The following is a 27463-nucleotide window of genomic DNA, read 5'->3' as shown; positions in this document are numbered from 1 at the left end:
CTTTCCAGAACTGCTCATTTGAGCTGTAGGCTATTTTACATCACTTTAAATCATCGTTTCAATAAATGACCACAAGTTCGCAGTGCGGTTGGGATCGGCTGAGCAGACAAGCCAGTTGATGAGAAAATTGTCTTTTGAGCCTTGAGATCTACAAAATTTCATATGAATTTCTGAAGAAATTGTGATTTTCAACCTGATTAATCAGCTAAGGAATAAAAAACGTTCTCCTTGACATCCCCTTTACTTAACATACCTGCCTCATTAATATTAACGTCTGTCTGCACCATGCTGCATCTTTTATGGAGAGTGGTGGACGGGCTGTTGTCATCTATTTTCTTATGGACTTTTTTGCACTTTCTATACACTTTCTTACTTTTGTTTTATTGATTGCTGCTGTGACTCCTGAATTTCCCCTCAGGGATAAATAAAGTATTTTCAATTCAATTCAATTTATGTTAAAAAATGAAGCCAATGAGTGATGTCACAGTGACCTGTCCCATGTTATATAGAGTCTATGGTCTATATCAATAAAATAAATCAAAGTAGAATCTAATTCTTTGAACTTTTGATGAAAATGCGGGATAAATAAACAATAAAAAAATAATAAATGACTTCACAGTTTCAGCACTGACCACTGAGACCAACTAAAGTTCACTTTGGTCTGAAACACTAACTTTGAACCTGTTTGATTTGGCCATACAATAAATACACAGACTAGGAGGGCAAGAGCAAATGTTTTTTGTTTTGTTTTTCTTTTCTTTTTTCAAGTTGATACATGTGTGTTAAAAAAAAGGTGATCCAAGAAACAACTCCAGCACTTGATAAAAGGGTTGCCGCTTACTAGGCCAATAAACAATATAGAAGACTTGGGTCTAAATATTCTTAAAGTTGACATATTGTGCCTTGATGACCTCATCAATCAGTATTCACAGCTGTGTGGTTACCATGGTGACTATGATGTCACATGATGAGAGAGATGGATGACTTGACCGCAGTCTTAAATGTCCCCGCAAATATTGAGGTCTAAGGGAAAAAAATGCGCCCTGTTCGGCACATAAAGGGTTAAATCCTCTTGCACCTCGTACCTGGTTTCTGAATGTAAGTCTAGTAACGGCCCGTCGAGGGCAGCATTGTGTTATGTGTTGTACAAAGGCAGCTGGAAATCATTGGCAGAAGAAGAAGACTGAAGACAGTGAAAGTTTTTTTTTCCACTTTTTAACTTCCTACAGTTTATATTTCTGTGGATCTATTGCAATTAAGGAGACAAAACTAAAGCGAACACACCGGGACTGTTAAAGGAAAAAGGGATTTTCAATAATAAGAGGTCAGTAAGGGAAGTAACGCGATGTTCGTAGCTATTAGCTCGGTTTGATGAGGTGACGAAGTGCAGTAAAACTTTCTGTAGTTTAAGTTAAATTCAGCTTATTTAGTGATATATTAATCATTTTAACAAATTACATGCGTTTAAAACAACAAAGCGTGGCCAGATGTATGTAATCTCACATCCTCCAGGATGTGTTTACGTCTTTGTTGTTCTGATTTCTTTATAAAAGATGAGCTAACTTTGCTAACAGTGGCAAACACACCCACTGAAGAAACAACTTCAGCTCTTGACATAGTTCAACAGTTTTTTTTAAGCAGACGCTTTTGTCCAGAGTGACGTACAACACAAGCAATAATTTAGACAGACAGAATTGAGCTTTTATAGTAGCATATACAGTTGTTTGACTTGATATTGTAAACTGAACGAGATCTACTAAAACTGGTGGAGGTTATAAACCAGTAACACGTTTATGTGGATTTTAAAAGGATTTAGATCTTTCCCTAGAAGTTTTTAGAATACTACTACCATTAAGAATATACAAAGGACAATTTACAATATGCATATGGAAGTATGCAACAAACCAGGGCTTCAACAAAACATGATGATCGGCATAAATAATAATATGTGAACTAACTTTTAAACAATAACCACATTTTCAGACTCACTGATTTTTTACAGAGCAGCTAGTATTTGCAGATTTGCAGGATTTAATGAAGAATTTGAATTTAAAATGAGTAATTCAACATTTGTTTTTCCAAAAGAGTTTCTTTTGTTACACCCTTTCCCATCATGTAAATAAGTGACTGAACATTCTTACAATGCTTCCAATTTAGTTTAACTGACACAGTTCTTCTCTCCTAATGCCCTGTGCGTGTTTCCAGTAATGATCTGGAGCAGTGACAGGCAGCGCCATCAGTAACTGTCACCACGGCGGGGGACCTCCGGACCTCCGTCTGCAGGGTAGTCATCTACCTCCAAAGGGACATGTCCGGGGAAAGCTGTCTGCCCCAGCCTCACACCCAGTCCCACTGCATCTCCCCAGCCCCTCCTTTGACCTGTCCCAAGACCAAGATCTGCAGCTACCGAGGAGCAGTGGGCCTGGGTAACAAGTATGTGCGGCTCAATGTGGGCGGGACGCTGTACTACACCACGCTGCAGGTTCTGACCAGGCAGGAGTCCATGCTCAGAGCCATGTTCAGCGGGAAGAAGGAGGTGTTCACTGACAAAGAAGGTAGGCTGACTCCGCAGCACAGCAGTCTGATTTTAACAGTGAGTCCCTGAAACCTGCTGCAGGTGTTTGAGTACATCTTTGGGAAAGTGAATGGGTCCCAATATACCACCACTGAAAGCAGCAGTCTACTTGACTATTTATCTGATTGACACTGATGAAAAATATTTGTTGTATGGTTTTGAAGCCAAAGTACCCCTGTCACTGGCGCAGCCATTGGTAGCCGTTGTGCAGCCAGGGTCTGCGCAGTAGAGGCTAAGAGGCTAAGTTTTTTTTTTAATTTGACCACATTCCATGTGGAAAGACTGGAGAGCCAGATGTTTTGACCTGTGCTGCAGCCAATCACCGGGGGGAGCAGTTTTTGTGGCATCCAGCCGACCACCACATTTGTGGATTGACTCACACATTAGTGGATGCATTTATACACACACAAATAATTTTGCTAGAATAGTAGCTGCATACACCACAGCCCACACTAAAAGTCCGGACATGACAGGCAGTGCAGGTTGATGCTCGCTACCACAATAAAAGCCTCCTACACAGAGCAGACTTCATGAAGCAGATAAAATTTTTGACTGTAGCCTACACTGAAATGTCACACAGATTAAAGCTACACTTGTGTTACAGGGTTCAGATAAAACATTGTTTGAGTGTGAATATGGTCATAATTGGCAGATATATCCAGATTTGTTTCACATTAAGGATCCAAGACTCATATTACTTATAGTTTATTAGATGACCATTGGAGTGATTCTCCTGAAAAAGACTTGCTGCTAAAATTAAACTTTCCAGGTGCTTCAGAAACAGAAAAGTATGAAATTCATGATTTCTTTTTGGCCATAAATAACTGTGGATAAAACTTTTTGCTCAAGCTAAAGTGAACCAGGTATGTAGTGGCTACTAAAGATTTAAAGACATAAAATATGTAAATGCTTAGAACTACAAATTGATGAACATAGTAGAATGTAATCTGGATTAAAACGCACTCAGGTGACATCACCTGTGAAAGCATGTTCATAAAGTGTGTTTTTTTGAGAGAATGAAGAGCTTGCTCATCTCGCTCATCTCATTTCAACACTGAGTACTGAACTTGGGATGAAATGCTGCCAGATGGGGTCCGTGTTCCTGGAAATCCCCATCAGGCTCTACATATCCATGATGTGTTTTGATTTCTTCCTTCAGGTTGGATCCTGATCGACCGCAGCGGGAAACACTTTGGCAGCATCTTGTGTTACCTGCGTGATGGCACACTTACTTTACCAAAAGGCCGCCAGGCTCTTCAGGAACTGTTGGCTGAGGCAAAGTATTTCCTCATGGAGGGCCTGGTGGAGCTTTGCCAGAACACCCTGCAGGTCAGTGACACGTATGCATACATGGACACTGGCTGTATTATAGAAAATTTTTGGACAATCTTTTCTGGAAAATGATCACATCGGACACCTGCAGCACTTTGGGCCAATTTTGTTTTGTTTTTTTTTGTGAATGACAGGACAATAAAGAGCAGCCCATGTGTGTTATACCTGTGGTCACCTCCAGGAAGGAAGAGGAGAGGCTCATACAGTCCTCTACAAAGGTAAACACAGACCACTGCTGGACGGTATCCCTTTATTTCTATCACAGAAACCAAATAAGTGTTCACTGAACATGAGCTTTTTGAACAGTGTACACCTTAAATTCAGATAATTAATCCATGCATCTCCCTCTATCAGCCTGTGGTGAAACTGCTGTACAACAGAAGCAATAACAAATACTCGTACACCAGGTAAGAGAAGCTTCCTTTAAACATTTCCATCACCACAAAGGAAAATCATCCATTTCCCCTTCAGAGTGCTCTCTGAGGGCAGCAGATGATGAGATCCTGAGGCCGCAGAACAAGTGAATCATTAAAGAACTTCTCCCCCACATGTCTGCAGTAACTCAGACGACAACATGCTGAAGAACATTGAGCTCTTCGATAGGCTGTCTCTCAGCTTCAACGGCCGAGTCCTCTTTATAAGAGATGTAATCGGAGACGAGATCTGCTGCTGGTCCTTTTACGGTCAGGGCCGCAAGCTGGCCGAGGTCTGCTGCACATCCATCGTCTATGCCACAGAGAAGAAGCAGACCAAGGTAGGAACAAGAATCTATTTTTGTTGTTGCATTTTGTTGTCAGCACTCAAATGTTTGCAGACAAAGAGTATTTTAAACAGTCTCTGTGTCCTCTCATGGTGATGACAGCAACAACTCACAGTTTCTAACAAGTGCAGGTGTGAAAGAAGCTAAGGTTAGGGTTTAAGATACTGAGCTCCTGCAAGTTTAAAGAGCTAAATGAAGACTTCACATCTGTCTCATCTTCTCTCAGGTGGAGTTCCCTGAAGCTCGGATCTATGAGGAGACTCTCAACACGTTGCTTTATGAAACGATGCCACTGCCAGACAACTCCCTACTGGAGGCCACACGTCGGAGCTACAACAATTGTGGCTCCCTCAGCGAGGAAGAGGAGGGGCCTGGAGGATCTGAGATCAGAGAGCGGGTCCGTCGTATCCACGTCAAGAGGTACAGCACATACGACGACCGGACGCTTGGACACTGAGACTGGAGAGGCTGCGCAGACTTCAGCTTTTCACGTCACAGACGAACAGTCGAAACAAGAAACCTTTTGATTTCCTGTGAATTGTTTTCATAGTTAACTTTATTTACCACTATCTCAGAAAATCCACTGTGGCCTTAAAGTTCAAAAACCTGAATCTTTACCCCCCATAACTATGATGTCGTCATAATTTATGATCAGAGAATTCAGAGCATCAAGAGGAACTTTATTATCACTTACTTACATAGCCTGGCAGTAAAGGGTAAATCACTATCACGCACAGATGAAATATTGTTCAAATCAAAGCACTTCCTCTCGTCAGTTGCAGGAGAGCATCTTTTCTATTTATAAAATGTATTTTTAATTCACATTTTTACAGCATGTATGACTGACAGTTTGATAAACAGAAGCATTGTGCCTGTAATGTGTTTTTGTTTGCAGTTCCCATGATGCCTTTGTTCAAATTGTGGGGATAAAAGTTGTTATTGAGATTTTTTGTGTCTGTACTCTGATTTGTCAGTCGGTCATTGAGATACAAAAGTCCTCTGAGTTTACTGAGAGGGCTGGTTTGTGGTGGACAGATCAACAAACGTACTCGCATAACATTTGATACTATGATCTTAAGCGTGATTTCATATTTGTCTCTTTTTTCAGTTTCATTTAAAGTGATCTACGCACGTAAGTGACAGAAATACAAAGCAAACCTCTGAGTTGTGAATGAAGCTTCACAGATTAACATGGTGTCTGATGCTTGCAGTTGTACCTTCAGTCCACAGGGGGGCACCAGCAGCAAATGTAATGAAGTGAACTCAACCCAAAGTAGGAGTTTATTCTGTAAATCACGTTGAGTGACGTCATTTATTTGCATCCGGCCAGCCTGGCATCATCTCTGAGGATGACCTCAGCGTGCTTCACAAACACTATTTATAGACTGGTCACGGATTGACTGCAGCCTCACGCCACCGAGGCTGACTCGTGAATGAAGTTCATTAAAGGAGCAGCTTTATAATGAGCTCATTAAATGCATCACGTTCCCTCCTTTATGAATGCACTGGCTCTTAAACAAGAGGAGATGTGGGATGGTTGTCACATGTATTATTCTCGGCCTCTGTCATTATCACCTCATTTTCTAAAAGTTCATTGCACCTTTACCTGTTTCAATTATAGAAGCCACTTCTAAGAACATTTAAGTCAATGAAAGTGCTGCACAATGCAAAAAGAAATTTTCAAAAAGCACTTTATTCTCAACAACAAAAAAACTATAAAAACACAAAACTGACACAATCTGAGACCACACAACTGTTTTGAGATTAGCTTTAAATAGACATGAAGCTTTGTGTGAGCGTGATTATCTCTGCCTTGAAAATGGTGTCAGATGGGTGAGAACAGAGTGATTTGAGCAGTAGTGTGTGTCTTCACTTAATGCCACTTCGTCTGGTTGTGGTTCAATCTTTAATCACTATGTTCCCCATACCACCTGACTCTACACCTTCGTTTCGCGTGTTTACACCTGGGGATTAGGCATCCTGATTCTTGATGAGGTGGAGGGTTGAAGTGATGATGCTTCGTAGTCCTTCAAACTGTGAGAAAACTCCAAGGGTGCATCAGAAACATAAACTGTAAAATGTATGTGCGTAGTCTCCGTTACATCGCCTGTCTTTTTCACAAAGTTTTGAAGCCCATCTCTGGCTGAGGCCATATTGAAAATACTTCATTCAACCTGGCCTTTAGCCACTCTGCAGACAGCTACAGGGTGGCCATCTGTCAGACAAATGAGCCATGCCCTTATATGGGCATAACTTGTATGTTGAATAAATTCATGTTTAAAAAAAAAAAGATATAACATTTCACTTCATTTTTATTTTAGCAGTTAAAGACTTCTTTTTAAACATACATGTGTGTGGTTTCTGGTGTTTCTGCAGTCTACCTCTAGTGGACTCTCAAGGCCCTGCAGTTTTTAGCACTTTCACGTGGACATTTTAAAAACATCTTAAGGTTCCAAAAAAAAGGGCAAGATGGCGCCTTAAAGGTAGGATCTGCAGGAATGTCCATTACATGCTCGTATACGCAAATTCAAACTGGGCTCCTCCTCCTTGGCTCAGTGCCAGCGGCAGCGCACACCCACATCCTCCAACTGTGACTAGGTCAACACATTCACTAGCCCAGCAACCACCTTTAGCATCTCAACTCGAGAGCAATGCACCTGGCATGTTAGCACAAGCTAATCACAGGTATTTGACACACACCTGCTCAGTAGAAAGGCACCTTGTGCCACTTTTCGTCCAGTGCTGCTCTCCAAGTGCCTAAAAGTGAGTGAAAGTTGACCCAAGCTTCACCATTGTTTAGTAAAAAAAGCGTTATCTGTTTGGGGTTTCATTTCACTTTGGTTGTTTTTCTTGCTCTGTGCTCCATCCACTTTCATAGTCACTTCTTCTTGATTGCTTCTGCCACTCGCTAATAAACACAAAAAGTCACTTGAGCACTGGGCCCGCTGTGATTGGCCGAGGTAACCGCACTTACATCAACATACAGGCAGAGGAGGGGGCTCGTGGCGGACACAGACACTGACAAAAATGCACAAAGGGCCAGAAGTGACGCTTGAGTAGGATTGCAAAAGTTGACATTTTATGCTTGAGGACAATCCTGCATACACGTCCATTAGGCAGCTAAATAGATGCACAAATGCATTTTCTTCATCTGTATATATCAAAATTACACCACAATTTTGGGCTAAAATGACTCCCTGATGTTAAAAACTCTGACGAATGAAGGTTTTTTTTTATGTGATCAAGAAGATGAGACGAAAATGTGTCAGATCTGACAAAGTACAAGCAATGCATCCCTGAAATGGGCTTTTGGTGATTTATCCGACACATTTACCAGACTGTGAAACCTGCACCTGTCACTGCAGGTGCATCCATTGTAAATGTGCAATACAGTCATTATTTAATGGGCATACAGGGTCCATGGCACGTGTTTAAGACTCAAGATTAAAAACAGATTCATACTGTTCACGGAGAATAAAAATGTTCTGAGAAATGTCGCTGATTTAAACACTTTCTACAGCCTCAACCTCTGAACTGCAGTCTGAGTCATTTTAAAAAGGAAACGTTTGGACAAAAAGTAAAACTTAATTGACTAAAACAATCAGGTATTCTTCTAATAACTAAGACTAAATCTAAAATAGCTGCCAAATTTGAAACTGCTACCAAGCATATTTTATGTCTGTTCACATAATCGCTGTCCACAGTTACTGAGACATATTCAGATCTTGAACCCCTTTCATCTTTGTCATGAGGGTCAGAGATACAGTTAAAGAAAGGCTGCAAAAGCATGTTTCCTGCACTAACTTTAATTTAAATATGGCCCTCTGGTGGGATTACCTTTTATGAGCAATGTGACCACCGACCCCGGTCTGCCCCACACTTCCTCACATCACCTCACCCTCTCACAGGAGAATATTTGCCCTCCTGCTGTCAAGAAGAAGCTGCTAAAAATAACCCGCAGGCTCCACAGGTTGATGCTCTGGATGCTGAGAGGCTGAGGGCTGCAGGTCTGGGCGGGGCTGGATGCTGGATGCTGGGAGTCTCGCTCAGATTCTCTCCATTGATCAGGTCTTTGGAGGAGGCGGAGCTTGTGACGCACCGCCAGGGCTGCTCGGTGCGTCAGAGTCCAGCTGGGCGAAGGAAGAAGGAAACGAGGAATAAAAAGGAAAAAGCAGGTTCAGAGGGAGCGGACGGACTGAGTCGTGCTCTCCGCGGACAGACACACAGATTACACACGCACACACACACAAACACTCACTCACACACACTGACAGACGGACATGGAGGGCTCCACGGAGGAAGACCACAAAGAGAAATTATTATGGAACGTCAAACGAGAGGTAGGCGCTGTTTTGACGGCCTGTCGAGCTGCAGATATGTATCAAGTGTTCTGTGTTTTCTGTCCTGTTTCCAGTGTAAACTCAGCCTGCAGGCTTGGACGTGTTGCGTTAACATTTTGGGAGAGTGAAGCTTACTGATTGCACAGAAGCTGCTCCTGCTGTCAGATTGTTGCAGCCTAAACCCGTCTGCTCCTCCTGTCCAGACTTTTACATTCAGTATTTAGCTTTCCTGTTGTTGTGAAAAATCAAACCCAGGAGTAGTCCTTTATTATGTGACTCAAATAGTGTCCTCTTGTTTGTGTGTGGTCCTCTTGTGCGCCTGAGGTATGCGTACAGGTATTTCTTACCTTCTGTGGTGCCTAACATCATGCAAGACACAATGAATTAATGCAATAATGTTCCTGATTACTTCCCAATTATATCTGCTGTCTTATTTCCCATGAGACGCAAGTTTGGCTGCAGCTAATGGTGATGCAATAACGATTGTTTTTCTCATCTTGCTGTTCATTACTGATAAATCACTCAATCGTCAAAATTTGAGGAAGTTTTAAGGAACCAAAACTTAAAAGAACATATTTGTATTGATTCTTTGCCCAAATTGGAGTCTTTTAAGGAGAAACTTAAACCTCAAGAAATCAGAACCAACCATCCCTCTGATATTTGGCGATTTATTCGCTCTTGATCCTTGAATCCATCCATGAATAATCCAGCCCTGCAGGCATCTGTCTGAACTGTTCCAGCAAAGCGTCTTTTCTGCTCAGGTTGTATCTTTGTCTGTCTCCAGCAGCAGCTCAAACAGAGCCACAGGCTTTTTGTTCCAGCTGATAGATGTCTCACCTCCCTCCAGTGAGGAATAAATCATTACTCCTTTAACCTCTCTGCCCACTACGCTGCTGTAATCCTCCTGCCGTCATTTCCCGGAGATCCACAACCAAAGAGAGAAAGAGAAATCTCCCTGAGCTGAAATGTCAGAGTAAATCAGCTGAATGTGGCAAGGTGTGGCTCACGGCTTCACTGCGAGACAGAGTGTAAATGTGAGCTGGTAGTTTCATCATTTTAATGAAGAGGAAAGGTCACGCTAAAAATATCAAGACCAAAATCTACCCGGCAGTCAAACAGGGGATAGGAGACAGCTGTTAGAGGAATAAAGCATCCCTTCTATCAGGGAGAGCTCATTATTTCTCTGTCAGCTCTTCACTACAGCTGCAGAACCAACTGCAAATCATCTAGATTATCTGGACAAAGAGATAATATGAGAAACCCTGACAAGGTGAGCAGGACTAACTATACATGGTCCCACTTGTTGCACTGACACTCACCCAGTAGATCAAGTGTTTACTGAACAATGATGCAGAAATGTTTTTGCAAAGGGTCATTTATGTGTCGTCTCTGTGTCTAGTTGACCCAGGCATCTAAAGCAAAAAAGCTCCAGTGAGATGAGTCCAAGTCCAAGCAACCTCTACAGGAACTGCAATTAAACTGAAAATTAGCTGCCTTAGAGTTTGTATTCCTTGGGTTTTCCTCTAAAAAATTAATGCCATCAGGATGTCAGTGAAGCAGAGAGCGGCTCCTGTTTCCAGGATGTCTGCAGGAAGCAGGAAGCTTCAGGGAAATGAGGAAACGCAGCGTTCTCGGTCACTGTGTCGCCGTCGGAAGTCGTGTTGATGCTCTGTGATGCATCTTCAAACAAACCTCTGGTTATTGTGACTCGTGCTGCGTTAGCATGAATTCTTAATGTTTCCTGCTTGTTAACGTCTAAAGAAGAAAACCCTTGTGTCTCTGCAGAATGTTAATGCAGCTTTCTTTAGGGTTTCAGGTTATTAAATTTGGATGCAAACCTTATCACATATTGGCCGTTGTGAAAAATATAAGAGGGAAACAAGGTCGTCTTTTTATTTAAAACTTAAATACTGATGTTCACAAGAATGCAATTTAGTTTAAAGAGAGACTGAAAATAATGTTGAATATCAGTGTTTCTCTAAAGTGGGCAGTGTGCATCAGGAGAGGCTGTGAGCTGAGCTGCTGCTAATGTCAGCCTGGCTTGATTTTTCTACTCATATAATATGAAAGTATAGTCTTGACAATGAAGCCCTTTTGTTTCTGAAGTGTTGTTTTAAGTCAGTAATCGACCTATTGAAAAATACAGCTGAGTCGGGCTGATCGCCTCCAACAGCTGTAGTATGTATGCTTCTAATGATTTAAACGCGTAATCTTAATATCTTTCAGAGTTATAAATTAATCCTCTGTTCCCTGAATAGTATATGTCACAGGAGACGTTAAGTATTTAGACTAAAACTGTTTTTAAACCAGGCCGTAAATGTTTAATTTTGGCTTTCTTCAATGTGTGTGTGTATGTGATTTCTGGTGCTTCTGCAGCCAACCTCAAGTGAACAGGTTGACTTCTCCCGACTGTGGGTTGCTGCTTGGGAAGGATTGAATGTTGGTCTTTCACAAGGTTTTCTTGAGACAGGATTGTAAATGGTATAAGACATCAGAGTAGTCTCAATGGTGTCACCTACTGGTCCCTAAAGCCGGGCATACACTGTGTGATATTTTAAATCGTTTGACACAGCTCCATCTCAAACTGCACGACTAGATCGCTAAGTTCAAAAGTTTGCAGCCCATGAATCATGTTCTCACACTGCTGATGCAACTTCACTGCTCACACAATACGTCCATACACCACACGTCGGACTCCGTATCATTCTTCTTCTATGGTGTGTGAAACGTAAAATATAGTAACCTAGGCAGGAGATGAAGAAGATGCACCCGAGAGTGGGAGATGCATAGATGCGCGACAAAAACAAACGCGTTGCCTTGGCAATTTATGCCATTCTGTGCGCAGAGACGACCACAAAAAAAAAAAAAGAGAAGAAAACGTATATGGGTAAAAAGCTGGCTGGGCAGGCGTAGGTCTGTCAATTCCTCAATGGGAACTGGAGGTAAGCAGCGACAGCTACATAGCACTTTAGGCCAATACTACCTACACATAACTTTTTACACTCCTTCCTTCTTCATCTGTACATTGCACATGCTCTGTGTGAGAGGTTGAGGCAAGTCAGCTCGTAGCACTCCTTCTACTGTGCGATACCTTCACGAGGCGTGACCAGGATTTCAAACAAGTTTGATTTTCTTGTGATCACCGATTTGTGATCTGGAGCACATCGTGAGACATCAATCTCTTGTCGTTACCCCAGGTATACTACATGAAGTACGACACACGATTGAGCTGAAATTCAACCCGATCCCAAAAGTAGTCGCACGACTGGCAAATCGGCTCAAAACAAGCCGACAGTCGTACAGTGTATGCCCGGCTTAAAGAGGTGTTATAAGATTGAAAAGAGCAGAAACAGACACAAAGGTCTCTGTAAAACTCCTCAGCTGTGCCCTTTATTATAAAAATACAGCAGTGGAAAAATGTATTAGTGAAATATTGCATTATGAATCTTCAAGTCCATTTTCTATTATTACAGTCAGCCAAAATACTAAACTAATACTAACTAAAACAGCCATTTCAAACTTAAAGTTGAACGGATATATAATAATACATCAGAAATGGTTCATTTTGTTGCCGCTGATCCACTAATGAAGGTCGTGCTTTTTATTGGAAGACAGCTTTTGTTGATGTGCTTCATGTCTTGATGAAGCCAGCACATTTGAAAGTTCTTCAGAGACAAATGTGTCTAAAACAAGGAATCTAACACAAACACGCCTGAAGATACAGACTCTCAGCCAGGAAGGGTACAGCTGCTGCCAGAGAGCCAGGAAGTGCATGATGCAGTTGATCAAGATGAACCAACAGCTTGGAAGATAAACAAAGATCAGGGCGTCCAAAGGTTTTTTTAAGCAAGAGATGACAACTGCCAAATGACATCACAGGAGCTTCGGCAGAACGGTCAAACTAGTGTCCAGTGTTCCACCTGCACAGTATGGAGACAACTTTAAGATCATCTTCTAAGGTCTTACAAGGCTGTCAAGAAACCCCTGATCAATGGAAGACAGAGGTTGGCCCGGCGTCGTAGGAACAAGAACTGGACAGCCAGGAAGTGGAAGAATATTCTGTGGCCAGATGAGTCCAGTTTCCTCCTCTTCTTCCAGCTCATGTGAAGACTAAGCTTTGTCTCCAGCATGTACAGTACCTACTGTGGTGGAGCCAGGATCACGGTTTGGGGATACATGAGTGCTGCTGTTGGTCGTCTCCCTGTCTGTGGTGGCACATTAAACTCTGACAGTTATCGAGCCATTCTCCAAACCCACATGCTTTCTTCTGCACATGCTCTGTTCAGTCACTTTGTTCAAAACTGGATGTTTCAATCAGCTAATGCCTCTCACCACACATCCAGGGCCAGGAGAACTTGGCTGCTTGGGCACTGGATCCAGGTCTTGGAGTGGCCACCTCAATCCCCAGACATGAACCCCAATGAAAACCTTTTGGATCGGTTTTAAAGCATAAACCAAATAATTCAGAAGATTTAAAAGCTGTTTTTGAGAAGAATTAAAAATGTAGTTAAAGAAGGATGGTACAAGATTTTACACCAGTTAGATCCACTTTGGTTTTGCACACTGTCTTCCTGTTGTCAGGATTATTTGTACTCTGTGATTTGCCGTTGCATCCAAAGACCAAAGTTTGTCATCCTTATCTGGAGAAACTTCATCATCATTCTGTATCAGAGTGATTCTATCACCTATTATTTCACGGCCACTTCAGGTTCCCTATCAGTTTGTTGTAACTTCTTCTTCTGTTGATCCAATTCTTCTGTGAGATGAAAACTGAGGCACAGAGACAGATCTGTATTCAGGATCACGACATCGATCAGTCTGGTTGGTATCAAATAAAACACGGTGTGTATTTGTTGTGACCGCTGTTTTATCCAATCAGATGTCGTGATGTGTCGCCATTTTCCCTTACGGCAGCCAAGGATGAGCTCAGACTGCGGTTTTTGGAGACACTCAAACATGACCTGACAGAATCAAAGCTGAACCTTTGGAGGTAATTGGCCTGAGATCATTTTACTGCATTGATGTGAGTGAATTGTTCTTCGGAGATTTATTGATCTGCTCTTTTGCTACAGTCGTAAATCGTTCAAAAAGCGCAGGATTCTGCTCATGTTGTGCAGGTAGCTGTTGTGCATGATAAAAAAAAATCAATGGCTTTGTTAATCTATCAGGAACTCCTCCGTGTCTTCTGACCTTTTGGCTGAAACTGGGCACAGAGAGACAGACAGACCGGTTTGTTTAAAGCCCAGCAGCTCTGACTGGGTGCTTTCTGCCTCTTTAAGCTGCTTTCTGCTCTCTTAGTGCTGCTTGGCAACTGAAAGCTTCAGCAAATCGCATCAGTTGGCGATTAATATCACAGCAGCAAGGCGCTCTGTCAGGTGGTTTCCTCGGACTGAGGCGAAAAGAGCCTCTCTGTGTTCACCTGCTGCAGCATTGAACCCTCTGTCTGTCAGATGTATGGTTCATACATGGAGCAAGATTTATTAAAATGCATGAAAAGTTTTCTTCCTGTTTACAAAAAAGGAAGCAGGAACTCACTGAGAAAACATGTTCGCATGTACCAAAACAAGCCTTGTGCATGAGTTTTCTGTATCAACAGGTCTTAAAACATGAGGAGCAGACTTCTTTCTCTGCATTCGATCCTTTCAGAGAGGAAATATCCACTCAGAGTGACCTACTGGATTTTAAACTGAAGGAATGTCTCTTGGATATTTTATAAAATTATTTGTTATTCATGTAAAATCAGCATTTGGGTTGTTTCCTTTTAAGTATTAAAAATATTACTTGGGTAAGCTCGGCCCCTTTGTTAAGGCTCTCTCTTGTAACTCTACAACTCTACCACATCATTAAACTAATTTAAGGTCATAGATGAAAGGATTTTAAACCAGACTTGGGGTCTGATTTTCCTGCACCCACATAGACTGTATAAAACATGGACGTAGTCTCGCCGACGTCACTCGTCTGTTTCTGAAACAGAAAATGAAGCACATCAGCTATAGTGGCCATATTAGTAGTGGCAGGGGCTTCGCCTACAGCCATAGGGCGCCGGCCGTCATGTGACCCTCAGCTGTGCCTCTTATTGGGGGAGCTTGCGATCTTAATATCCTCTGAACGGCCGAGTTAGAAAAAAAAATAGGTTAATAGGTTAATTTCTGCTTTGAAAACGTTTTTTTTTTGGCTTGGTGTGTTTGTGACTTCCGGTACTTCTGGAGTCAGCCTCAAGCGAACACTCGAAAAACAGCAGATTTTAGCACTTATGTATTGTCTGCCGCTCAGAGGACATTAAGATCACTAGCTTGCCCAATCAGAGGCACAGCTCAGGGTCATGTGACCGACCGGCGGCCTATGGCTGTACAAGAAGCCCTTGCCACTACCAACATGGCCGCTATAGCCGATGTGCTATATTACTGTTTCAGAAACAGACGGGTGACGTTGGGGAGACTTCGTCCATGTTTTATACAGTCTATGAGGAGGCCATGGTGGGCTTTGATCTCCCATCCATAGATTCAGGCATGAGCAGGTGTTTAAGTGAAAAACACCAACAGACAAATCATCTGACTCAGTATCTTTCCTCCAAGAACAGTGTAGTTATGTAAAAATGAAGTATAGTCTCTGTTCAGATTTGGAAGTTATTGTAGCTTTACAGATTTTAAAGTCGTCCGTCTTTTGTCCATGTGAGCGTTTCTTCTTTTATTACTCTGCAAACTATTCAAAACTTTAAATCCTGTTTCCTCCATCACTTTGACTCAAAGACACCACTCTCCAGCTGCTCTTCAGACTCAGAAGAGCAGTGTTCCGTGTTTTTGTGAGTACAAAGTGTCTTCCACCCAAAGCTCTATGACAAATGTAATAATGAAGGATGATTGAGAAAAAGAAGTGACCACTGTGGTCCTAGTCTGAGCTGCAGTTGCTAAAATTGAAAGGCTGGAATTCAAACCACAGGACGAGAGGACAGGCTTAGAAATCACCATCCAATTTGTTTAGTCACAGTCTGTTCTCCAGAGGCCTTTTCTCTCAGTAGTGTGGGATTTCTGAAGAGCAGATCTGATTGTTTTTGGCAGGTGTCTCAAACTGGCAAATAGCGTTTGTCTGCTGTTAAAAACCATAGCTGAGTGCAAAAAAGAAAAAAACAGTATGAGAAAAAGAGGTGCAAAATTCAGGATGTCAGAGCATCAGTCTGTACTGCAGGTGTTTTGGTCACTGTACTCAGCCTCCCAGCTAAACAGCATCATTATTCAGCAGAGTGTTGTGTTACTTCTGCGCACACACACACAAACACACAAACACACACACACACACACACACACACACACACACACACACACACACACACACACACACACACACACACACACACACACACACACACACATTTTATGACCACTACTCCAAAAAAGAAAGGGGTAACGGATGAAAATCACCTTTAAAATGAGAGAAATCATTGCAGATTTGCAGGACTGTTAAACAGAGGATTAATTTTTCATGCGAACGCTGCAGAGTATCAACACGTAACACCAAATTGATTCAATAACTCCTCAGTCTGCTGTCACCACATCCCTCTTCTCCTCCCCCTCCTTCTCCTCACCAAAGCATGAATAATTACTTCAGTAATGACTGAGTCTGTGCTGAGGCCAAACAACAGTTGATAAGGGCGGAAACATCATTTTCCTGTCTCGCAGACTGACAACAAGGAACGCTTAAAATCATAGAGCCAAAGAGATAAAACGAGACATGCTTATGGACCATCCATTCCCAATGATCTTTAAATATTTCTACACCAAGAAAGAAGGTGGCAGACGCCTGTTTGGCTTGGCGGTTTGAATGTTTGCTCATATATGGAGGCTAAAATCCTCATAGCAGGCAGATTGGGTTTGATTCCAATACGCACATTGCAAGAAATGAACTCCAAGCAAGTGTTTGTGTATCGTGTATATGTGTATTGCATGTCAAAATTGCCTTATACGATTCAACTGACCAGTCCAGAAAAAATGTCTTATTTGAAGATATTTGGAGACAAAAATAATGCTTGAATTGTTTAGTTTCTTTTACTAAAAATTAAAATTATTTGAAGAAACCAAACAAGGGATGGGCATTTCAAGTCATTTCAAATATTATTCAAAAGTCTCTGGTGACAAATTGATGGATCAGGAAATTGTTGAGGCTATTTAATGCAGTCATTCTTCTCCTTCTCCTGTGGTGTAATGTGGTTTACAAACAGCTGTAGGGTGCAACAGCACCACTGCCTCACAGGATGACCGTGTTGTAACTAAGCATAGGTAATAACAATTAAGAAAATGAATGAAAAGTTTAAATCAGATAATCATGATGAATATTTGATTTATTTCATAAAGAGAATAATATTCAAATCTTTTAAAATCATGACCCATTGCTAAACTACACTAGAAAAAAAAAATCTTCTCCCAGACTTCTTTTTTTTTTTTTTTTTTTTTTTTTTTTTTTTTTTTTGACATTTAAAGGCGTGGTCACACTGGCCATCTGAACCTTGCTGTACTCAAGCACAGTTGACCCCCTGGCAGTAGGGTGACCAGATGTCCCGCTTTGTGCGGGACAGTCACGCATTCCCATTACTTTTCACACGTCCCGCAAATTGAGACGGTGTCCTGCATTTTTATTTACAGTCAGGCTCCAGTTTTGCAATATACTTTTAATAATATGGGATTTGTCAGACGGTTGTGTGTGTCTGTGAGTGTAGTGAGTGACTGAGGGCTGCCAGGGCGGGGTGGGCTGCTTGATCACGTCAATCAAACTCTGACACGGACACAGCTCAAGGGCGGGCGCGCGCACCAACAAGAAACAATGCAAATCATGTCCGAACGGCACCGGCAGGCAGCGCGAGGACAGACATGAAGGAAAGGGAGGAAAACAGGATCCACAATACTAAGAAAAGGAAATGCAGCTACAACAAAGACTGGGAAACTATCTACTCCTGGGTGAAACCAGTGCAAGGCGAGTCTGATAAAGTTTTGTGTGAAGTTTGCCTGAGCCAGTTCTCCGTTTCACACGGAGGTGAATATGACGTGAAAAGGCACAATGCGAGACTCACAAAAAACGTGTTGCTCAAAAAGAGACTTCCCAGTCTATGAATACGTTCCTGCTAAAACCTAAACAAGATTCAAACGCAGATAAGGTCACAGCAGCTGAACTGACGAGCGTTTACCACACTGTGAAGCACTCCCTGTCATACAGGTAAGAAGACTGTGGTAATAAGCTAGCATTGACCATATTTCCAGACTCTGAAATCGCAAAGAAAATGTCATGTGGTCGTACAAAGGCAGCATCCATAGTTACAGATGTTCTTGCACCTGCCTCTGTCGAGATTTGTTTGAGAGAACTAAAAACACCAGTGGTTCTGTAAGAGCAAACATTTTAATGTGGTGTTTTGAGTTGTGCTAGAGTTGTGATGTTGCTCTCAGTAGATGTAGAAATACAAGAAAGAAAGCACATTGAGGCACATTAAAATATAATACTTGGAATAACAACTGTAGCCTTGACCATCTGTTCTGTTTTCAGTCAGGTGTTTTAATTTGAGAGTCATTGTGAAATAACATGAAAGCTTAATGCCTACTATGTTTTCTCACATGAGAGAACTTGGGAAAGTTACATTTGAATAGGACAAATTTGGTGAGTTTTTCTTTGCAGTCTGTTATGTACTAGTACATCAACCAGATGACAGAAGTATTGTAATGTTATAAGCTAAGGGGCAGATAGAAATGGTTTTTTTTTGTTTTGTTTTGTTTTTCAAGTTATTTTAGACTACCTCAATGCATTGGTATCACAAGTGTCCCACATTGTCCCACATAACCATAGTCTTTGCCCCACATTGAGTAAATTGAGATCTGGTCACCCTACCTGGCAGTGCCATAACCCCACTGGCCAGTATGGCTCGCATCACACTACTCCATATGACCCAGACTACAGGCACACACATGGCCCGCCTACATCATCATGAATTGTTGCTTACACAAAGCGGGGTCTCATCAGAGTCAGCACAATAGGGAACACAGAAAACACAGTTGCCACATCAGTGACTTTTTGACTTATGTTAAGTCGTTTTGGTCTGACACAACCCTCTAACACCCCCATTATTATGTTAAACACTAAATGATTGTTAAGAAGAGTGGTCGCAGCAGTTGTTGTGTATGTACCCTTGTGCTCTTGCATAGAGAAGTGAAGGATTCAAGGATTCAGAGGGTTTTTTTTGTCATTTATTTTACATATACAAGGACATATAGAAAGGTCAAAATATTGTTCCTGTCTAAAGAAAAAAATTAAAGTATAAAATAGGGATGTCCCGATATTACATTTTCACTTCCAATACGATACTGATACTGCAGCATTGAGTATTGGCTGATACTGATATTAATCCAATACGATATCAGAATTAAACATGCATACTTTTATTACTTATTTTGTAGTATGTCTGTCATGTTAGAAAAAACTTGATTAAGTGATATTATTCAAACAAAGACAGTAGTCAGCAACAGTAGGTATGAGGAAAAACTGACCCATTTATTATTAATCAATGGGTAACAGAAATTTTAACTTTAAACGAAAGAATATACTAGTAGTTGAATAAAATAAAAAATGAATTAAAAGACCTAGAAAATAACCTAAATAAATCAAATAAAAACAGCAGGAGCAGAGTCTGGAATGGAATGCTTATCGGAGATTTTAGATGCATTCCGATATAATCAGATACTTGTTTTTTGGCTGATATCGGACCGATATCTGATATCAATATCGGACTGGGACACCTCTAGTATAAAAAAATATTTAGAAAAATAGAAATTTAAATATGAGAATATAAGAAAAAGAATAAAATGAAATAAGCAAGAAAACAACCTATCAAGACAGTGCAGGGAGTGCAGTGTTATGACAGCCTTAGATATAAGGTGTATGCTGTGTCTGAGCATGGTACACTTAAGGTAAAACTGGCCAAAAGACCTAGACCTTAGGGTTAAAGTGTGTTTAGACATGCTAGTCTGAAAAGTGTGTTTATTTATTTATTTATTTTATTTATTTTGCTACAAATTATACGTAAACAATTGTAGTGTAGCCTTTTGTCATAGATCAAACTCTCATCTTCATAAGGACTGTGTGGTGGCCAAAGACACCCCCCTTACAGATACACCTGACATCATGTTATCTGTTCCGTCTTCCTTACACTCTCCATCTTTTATAAACTGAATCGCTGAGCGCCCTCTGCAGACCTGGAGCACTTCTGGTGTTGTAACTTCTCAATTTTTTTTTCCTTTTTTTTCCTGTATTTTGCATGTGTTCCTTGTGTTTGCATCATGTATTTGCAGTCCACATTATATGTAGTGTAGGCTGAGTGTTTTCGGGCCTCATTGTCCTCCTTGTACAGACGCTGTCACAAACAAAAAGCCCAAAGAATCAATTCGAATCATTCTTTCTCTCTCTCTGGAGAGTACGCTGTCAGTGGACCAAAATTTTGTCATGCTAGAAATTCATCTGACACATCAGTGTTCACCTTTGTGTATTAAAAAAACTGAAGATGGAATAAACACTGAGGATCTATTAGTCCAAAAAGACTAAGCACCTGCCCACTGAGCCAAAATTCAATCCAGTGGTTTGTTGACTATGATAGCTCATTTGACCAGTACTTAGTTGAAGTTGTGATTCAAGGCAAAGGTTTTGGACAGGAATTTTGTAATGGCGATGCGTTTCAAAGTTGGTCATAATATTTCAATGACCAGTGAAAGTCTATTCATGTCACCGTGGAGCTTCAGATGTCTTTTTAAAGAATGAAACTGGAGAACACATGAAGCTGCTTTCCCTGTCAGAGAGTATGTGCTGTCGACAAGCAAAAATTTCTGATGAGCCACAAATGCATCCATCTTGTCTTGAGCTCTTGCTTCTCTGAACACTGAAAACGACACCCAGTGCGACTGAACTTCAGCTCGACTTCAACATCAGCTCCACAAAAACAGAGTCAGAAACAGCCTTGACTCACATGGTGCATGTGCCCGAATCTTAGAGTTAAATGAATAAATCCTAATTTCTGCAAACACACCCAGAGGAAATGTCGTAATCAGTGAAAAGTCTTTGGCATATTTCATCTTCTGTCCGGGCAAACTGAGCATCTTATCAGCTTCATCACATCTCGCCTGAGTGGTGGCTGTGAAAAACACTCTGCAGGTGTTGTTTTGTTTGTTGTGAACATTTGATGAAAGGGAAGGCGTATTATATAACTGACAGTTTGTTAATGAGGCCTCAGCTCTCTGTTTCTCTCTGAAACCATCAACTTCAGGATTCTCTTAAGTATCTAAAGTTAGCCGGCTCCACTCAGCCGTGTGACACGACAGCATGGAATTATTTAAAGTGACGTTCCTGGAAATAGACGCCCCATTTCCAGCAGGATGAAATGTTTATGAAAAACCTATTTCGTTGAAGGTAAACACAAGCAAGTGTGTTTTTGTGTCACACTGCCAGCATGTTGTTTTCCAGGTCTGAACAATCAGTGGGTGCACTGTATTTTCAGTCTGTTATTCAGGAAACTGTGATACATAATCTGGACTTGTTACATGAAAACAAAAGTGTTTTCAAATAAATTTTGATTCTTATGACCCAGCCAAAAAAACCCAAAACAAAACGTTAAAACATACCTAAGAATACTGGATATTTTTCTGTAGGGTCTTAAGTTCTATTCACATGGGTTTGTGGGGACCTCTGCTAATTTCAGGATTACCCAGGCGTCACTTTTTGGTGTGTCATTTGTAAAAAAAAAATTGGTGTTTCTCATGTTTCTGATGGAAAACGCTTCACAGAGCCACCGTGCTTTAGCGGCAGCACTTCACTCTGCAGCGCACAAACAGCCGTAAATTCTGGTAAAAGAAGAAGAAGTCCACAGCTTCAGTCAGATGATGTGCATTGAAACTTATGGACATGCTGAATATATACTTTATACTATTTAATCGTTGTTATTGTGATTCTATTGAGACTATTGTCATTTTGGATTAAAAACACAGCAACCTCCACATTTTTACAAATTATCAGAGGATTACCAGGTGAAACTTAGCCTGTGCGAACAGAGCTTGAGTGTAACATTTATGGGGAAAACTGCTGACTTGATCACTACTGAGATGCTTTTTTTCTTCACCAGCAGGACTTTGCTCCTGTCCACACCCGCCAAAACTACCAACAGATGTTTACTGGCCATGATGTGCTCACCTGACTTGCCCTGTGTTGGGAATCTGTTGGTTTTTTGTCAAGGCAAAGAAATGCCAGACTCCAAAAGTATGAACAAACTCAAGAAAAAACAAACACCTGGGGTCAACAGGACCACCAGCTGACTGGCTCATGCATACAGTTATAGGAACACAGTCCAGGGATTACATCTTTCTATGGCAGGTGTTTTCAAAGTGTGAGACAGTGAACCTCACTTAGGGGAGAACATGAAGTCACCGGGGCCTCCCCTATATTAATAACAAATACTACTGATAAAATAAATATATTTTCCACTCTGGGTTTCAACCCCAAAGATTTAAGTGTTTATTTTGAACATTGAGTCCTAATGCATTCTCCCACATTTTAGTGGAAGTAGGTAAGAATGAGATTAATTTGGGTCAATGCTTATTACTATAACAGCTGTACTAACTTCAAATATGGAAATAAAACGAGATGACAGCTCTTGAACCAGGACAGAAAACATGTCCACTGTGGCAGCAAAGAATACAATTTTAATCTAAAAGAGATAATTAAAACATAATGGAATTACAGATAAATCATGAACAGAGCTGCTTTTAGTATGTACAAAATTCTTCTTAAGGATACCATTTGGAAAAGATTTTCAAACACAAATAGTAGATTACAAATTTACGGTCAACCAACCCCACACATGGTGGCCTCGAAGCATCCGGTCTCAGAAAAGCCCAACTTTACATATCTGTCTTCATCACCGTGCAAAATACGGGGGGTCGAGGGTCTGAGACCCCTTTGTTGATACAAGAGATCCCCAGAGAGCCTGAACTGTTCAATTCCCGGGGGTCTCATGGGTTCATATGTGTTGGCACGTGCCTCAACTGTGAGGGAAGGGAAGCATGCCCCACACTTTAATAAACCACTGGTCTAGGGTATTCAAGACTTGGATGGCCGTGCATATATTTGACTGTTTGCTTGAGAAGAAAAGGTAGGCATGCAGCTCTCATTCAGCCCTGATCCGTTGGCTTCGGTTTTATTACATAAGCAAAACTCAGAACTAAAGGGTTCTTCAGCAACGATCTTCTCAGAACTTTCACACCTGGCCCCCTCCTGTTCATTAACTTAGCCACACCTTTTCCCCAACTAATGGTGCGTTCGAGGCAACCCGTAACTCATGTATTTCCCACCTGTAACTCGTGAAAATGCCCTGGAACGGCAGTCAAACTCGTAACTTACGACCTGTGAACTCATACCGGATCAATGTACTCCGAGTTACAACTTGTGATGCCACATCTGTGCCAAAACAATATGGCAGCCTCTATGGATGCTGGATGCGGTGGTGCTGCGCGTGACACTCGGTGAGAAATAGACTTTACAACAATGTAAAGTGAATTCAAATGATGCGATCACAATTTACACACACGATTATGTACTATAATCTGTTATGTGTCCGAGACGGTGGAGAAATGTGTGGCTAACACGAAATAGCTAATAGAGAGAAAGAGAGAGGGAGGGAGGGAGAGAGAGAGAGAGAGAGAGAAAGAGAGAGAGAGAGAGAGCTGTCATCACTTGGCTACAAGTGTAAACTTCTTGTCTGATGTTCACACATTGCACATTGGCAGCAACTCTGGCGTTCAGTGCATTAATCAACAAAAAATACTCTTTAAAATAACGACATATACCGTGTAATATAAAGTAAATGCCTCATGCGCAGGTCCCCCTCCTCTGTTTCACTTAAATAAAGAACTTGCAGGCTCCTTGGGTAATTGAAATGACCAGGCATAAATCTTAGAATTTCTACCATGCTGGTTTGTTTACATCCCAGAATTCCTTGCGCTCAAACCTAAGTCGTAAATTGCCTGGAACGCCTTTAGTTTGAAACTCGAAGATTTCAACTGGGAAACATACAAGTTACACGTTGCATCGAACGCACCATAACTTCTGACTAAGCCAGCCCACCACCTCCCCTATCAGCCACAGAGGACAGCCAATAGGAAGTCAGTGTGCTGTGACTCTTTTTCTCTCCATTCTTTAAACACAAGCTCCATCAGCTGATGGCTCTGCTGATTACATCCACACATCCACACCAGCGAACGTCTTCCTCGTGCCGACTCTTCCTGCTGTAAGCATCTCTTTAGCCCACCTCCACTTCAGCCCTTTCCGTGTGCTGTGTCTCATTTTACCAGGGTTGCTCTGTTCTGTACCCCAGAGATCTTAGCTGATGCTCTCCCTGCATTTGCTTTGGCATGTAGAGGTGCAGGAAGCTCCCAGAACAGAGGAATTCAATTTACTGAAGCAAATAAATGATTCTGAACACAAAACCAAGCTCTTTGCTGCTGCTCTCCCTGCCTTGGAAAATCATATTTAATAAACCAAAATGCAGTTACTAAAATAAAATAAACAGCACGTGTTGAAGAGTTGTATCAAAGTGATATTAAGTTGAGGTCTTTTTACTCTGAATGTCAACACTTTCATGTCAACATGTTTTTTGACAGACACCTTTAATTGAAATAGTACTTCCTTGTTTCTGTTATCAGAGGTTTTAAATGTTCTTCATAGGTGTGTGGGGTCTGGTATGTAGAAACAGAAACTGTCAAAATCCAGTCGGACCAGATTTTTTCTGACTGTCCAACTCAGTGGTGTAGATTTCAGTCTGGAGCTGTTCATAAAGCTGGTATTGAATGGTTTTATTTGTTCTCTGTGAACGTGTCCTGAAAGTGACACAAGGCAGATGAAAAAAAGTCACATTTGACCTGATTCTGGCTTAAAATGGTTCATTTATTTATCATCTTAATGATATATTTTTTTCTACAACAGAAACATGAAGCTGCAGGTTTGTCGTGGTTACCAGCATTGTATTGTCACATAATACCAGTGAATGTCACTATAGCTCTGCGCTCTGTATGTTTCTCTATTGAGGTGTATTTCCTTTTCTACGGGCAGGTCAAAGGTGAAGGCTGCAGTACGATGCCATGGAGATGGTGGAGAGTTGTTGTGCCTCAGGTTGATTACAGCTCCATTGTCTGATCTGCTTCATCTTTCAAAATGATATGAAGTGCTTCATGTAACAAAGACATGGCAGCTTGTATGTTCACACCTGTTTCTCCTCCTTACATTTAAAACAAGACTGATTTCATTGAAGATTTTAAAAATGAAATATACTTTTTGAGAATATGAAGATTATAATCATATATTGGTTGTCATGGCTCATGTGAAGGATGATGGGTCTTAATGCTGGCCTGTCTTTGGTGGGTGGGCCTGCCACTGACAGAAAAATGACAGCTTCAACCTCCCCCACTCTCACAAGGCAGGAGGGAAAAGTTTGAACTGAGTGCTGCCGTGGTCTGACTTTTATTATCATACAACTGAGCAATTAAATTCATCCTGTTTATCAATTAGACCCAAGCAAGGCGGAGGTGTCAGACAGGCCTGGCTTTAATTACTGACGACATTAATTCTGCAGAGAGAGCAGAGTTAGAGGAGCGAGCACGCTCTGAGTCAGTGTTGTTGAACTCACTCAGCCTCTCCTCCTCGGGGACGCAGCACAAACACTCGTCGGAAGGTTTCCGGAGTCGGGGTATTAATTGGAAGTCAGTGGTGCGGATGTTTGGGCGACACCGTCAGAGCTGTTATAAGGAGCTGTCACAGTGTCAAGAGGAAGCTGCATAATTCTGTTATATTTATGTTTATTTAATCAGATGTTCCCACAACATTGCTCTTTCATTCTAATTATGAGCTATGGTTAATGGCAGTGAAGACAAAAGCTCTCTGAATAAGACGTTTTCACTCCTTTTGATAAAAGAAAACTTCTGGACACGTTTGTGGACATGCTTTGGGTTACACCCTCTTCCTATGCACCCATGCCTTCAGGTGTGCTGAGATCTTGCAGTTATCCTTGGATAAAAGGAAAATGAAATAACCCCTTATCTTTTAACCTGCTGCTTTGTGTGTGAAGGTGACGTTATTATAGTATGACTGTTGGAGATGGTAAATATAACTGAACAGTCAACCTGCAGTTCTCAGAGAGGCCACTTGAGGCTGGTCCCAAAAGAGAGTCAATCCTCATAAGCTTCCAGATCAAAAGGCAGACAAACAAAAATCATTCTTGTCTCAATGACTCGTTTCTTTGTTCAGAACACCTGTATTCTGTGTCTTACCGAGGGACTCCTCTAGAGGGCAGACCAGAGAACTCGGGCTGTGATATATCATGTTGCCAGTATTTCCCTCCTTGGATGCAACTCCTCTCTGACAAAGATTGCTTCGGGACGAGTTTTCATTAACTTTACTAAAGTTTGCCCAAACCTTCGAGTGCTTAGCCCTCACCAACGTGCTTGAGCCAGCTGCATCATCACCTGTCGACGGCGGTATTGACAGTTGGACAGACGTTCAAGTAGGGCTGCACGAGATGGCCAAAACCCAATATCTCAATATTTGAAGGCTATGTCTCAATACAGAAAATATAGCTTGATATTCTGATTTCTCCTCTGAATCATTCTATTAATGTTGAATCCAACCCTTTGATGCATAAAATGACATCAGTATAATGATTCAAGCAGAATTTAAGTTGGATTTTTGAAATTTGAATTCAAATAGGGGAAAATTTCAATCAGGTAAAGTTGAGGAACCTTTTTTTCTAAACGAAACTTTATGGAGTTACATATTTTTAGTTCCAGTAAAATGATTCACTCAGATTTATTCAACTGGCTTATTATATTATATTATATTATATTATATTATATTATATTATATTATATTATATTATATTATATTATATTATATTATATTGCACTTTGAAAATATCATTAACTAAATTTGGAGATTGCATTATTTTCATTTCCATTCTGACCTGGCTCCACTCAGATTCTCTTAGGCCATGTTCACACATAGCTTGGTATTTTCATAAACAAGCATCCCCCCCTGCATTTGTTTTTAAAAATACTTTTGTCCACTCACAGCGGGCAAATCTACCAGTAAGTGCGACTTGGAAGTGGCCGGAATTTTCAGAAAACATTGTTTTTAGTGACGTAAAATGGTCTCGTGTGGATGACAGGCGTAAAGGTATAAAAATATATGTGGTTTTTCCTGGCTCCGTGTGGACATGGCCTCAGAGTCCTTTGTAGTCAGACACAGATTCTGGCTGCACCATGGCGGTGCCTGTGACAGGGGTATTTTGGCTTCAAAACCGTAGTAAACCACAATGGTAAAATTACGTCATTACTTCTGAGTTTCTTACTGAACTGTCACTAGGCACAAATGTCTCTGTGTGTATTATAAACC

General features: G+C 41.2%; 2 protein-coding genes across 3 annotated transcripts in view; both read left to right on the top strand.

Annotated features, from left to right (window-relative positions):
* The first annotated feature begins 1093 nt into the window (after positions 1-1093).
* Positions 1094-5788, top strand: tnfaip1 (tumor necrosis factor, alpha-induced protein 1 (endothelial)). The gene is made up of 7 exons (XM_074678977.1): positions 1094-1324; positions 2206-2555; positions 3735-3904; positions 4042-4125; positions 4262-4314; positions 4466-4661; positions 4894-5788. The coding sequence occupies exons 2-7, from the start codon at positions 2309-2311 to the stop codon at positions 5122-5124; spliced, it is 981 nt and encodes a 326-aa protein (XP_074535078.1). The 5' UTR covers positions 1094-1324; positions 2206-2308; the 3' UTR covers positions 5125-5788.
* Positions 5789-8734: 2946 nt separating this feature from the next.
* Positions 8735-27463, top strand: part of sgsm2 (small G protein signaling modulator 2) — a 111413-nt gene continuing 92684 nt past the window's right edge. Inside the window, exon 1 of one of the 2 annotated variants that reach the window (XM_074678821.1) lies at positions 8735-9007. In XM_074678821.1, coding sequence (XP_074534922.1) covers positions 8948-9007 — 60 coding nt within the window. In that variant the 5' untranslated portion in view covers positions 8735-8947. The remainder of the gene's footprint in view (positions 9008-27463) is intronic. The other variant, XM_074678822.1, reaches the window with a different exon arrangement.

The sequence above is a fragment of the Halichoeres trimaculatus genome, unplaced genomic scaffold, assembly GCF_033239565.1.
Source record: "Halichoeres trimaculatus isolate MK-OKI-2021-1 unplaced genomic scaffold, fHalTri1.1 fHalTri1_scaffold_9, whole genome shotgun sequence".
Taxonomy (NCBI): Eukaryota; Metazoa; Chordata; class Actinopteri; order Labriformes; family Labridae; genus Halichoeres; species Halichoeres trimaculatus.
Note: the sequence above shows the minus strand (reverse complement) of the source record. Positions and strands in the feature narration are given on the sequence as shown.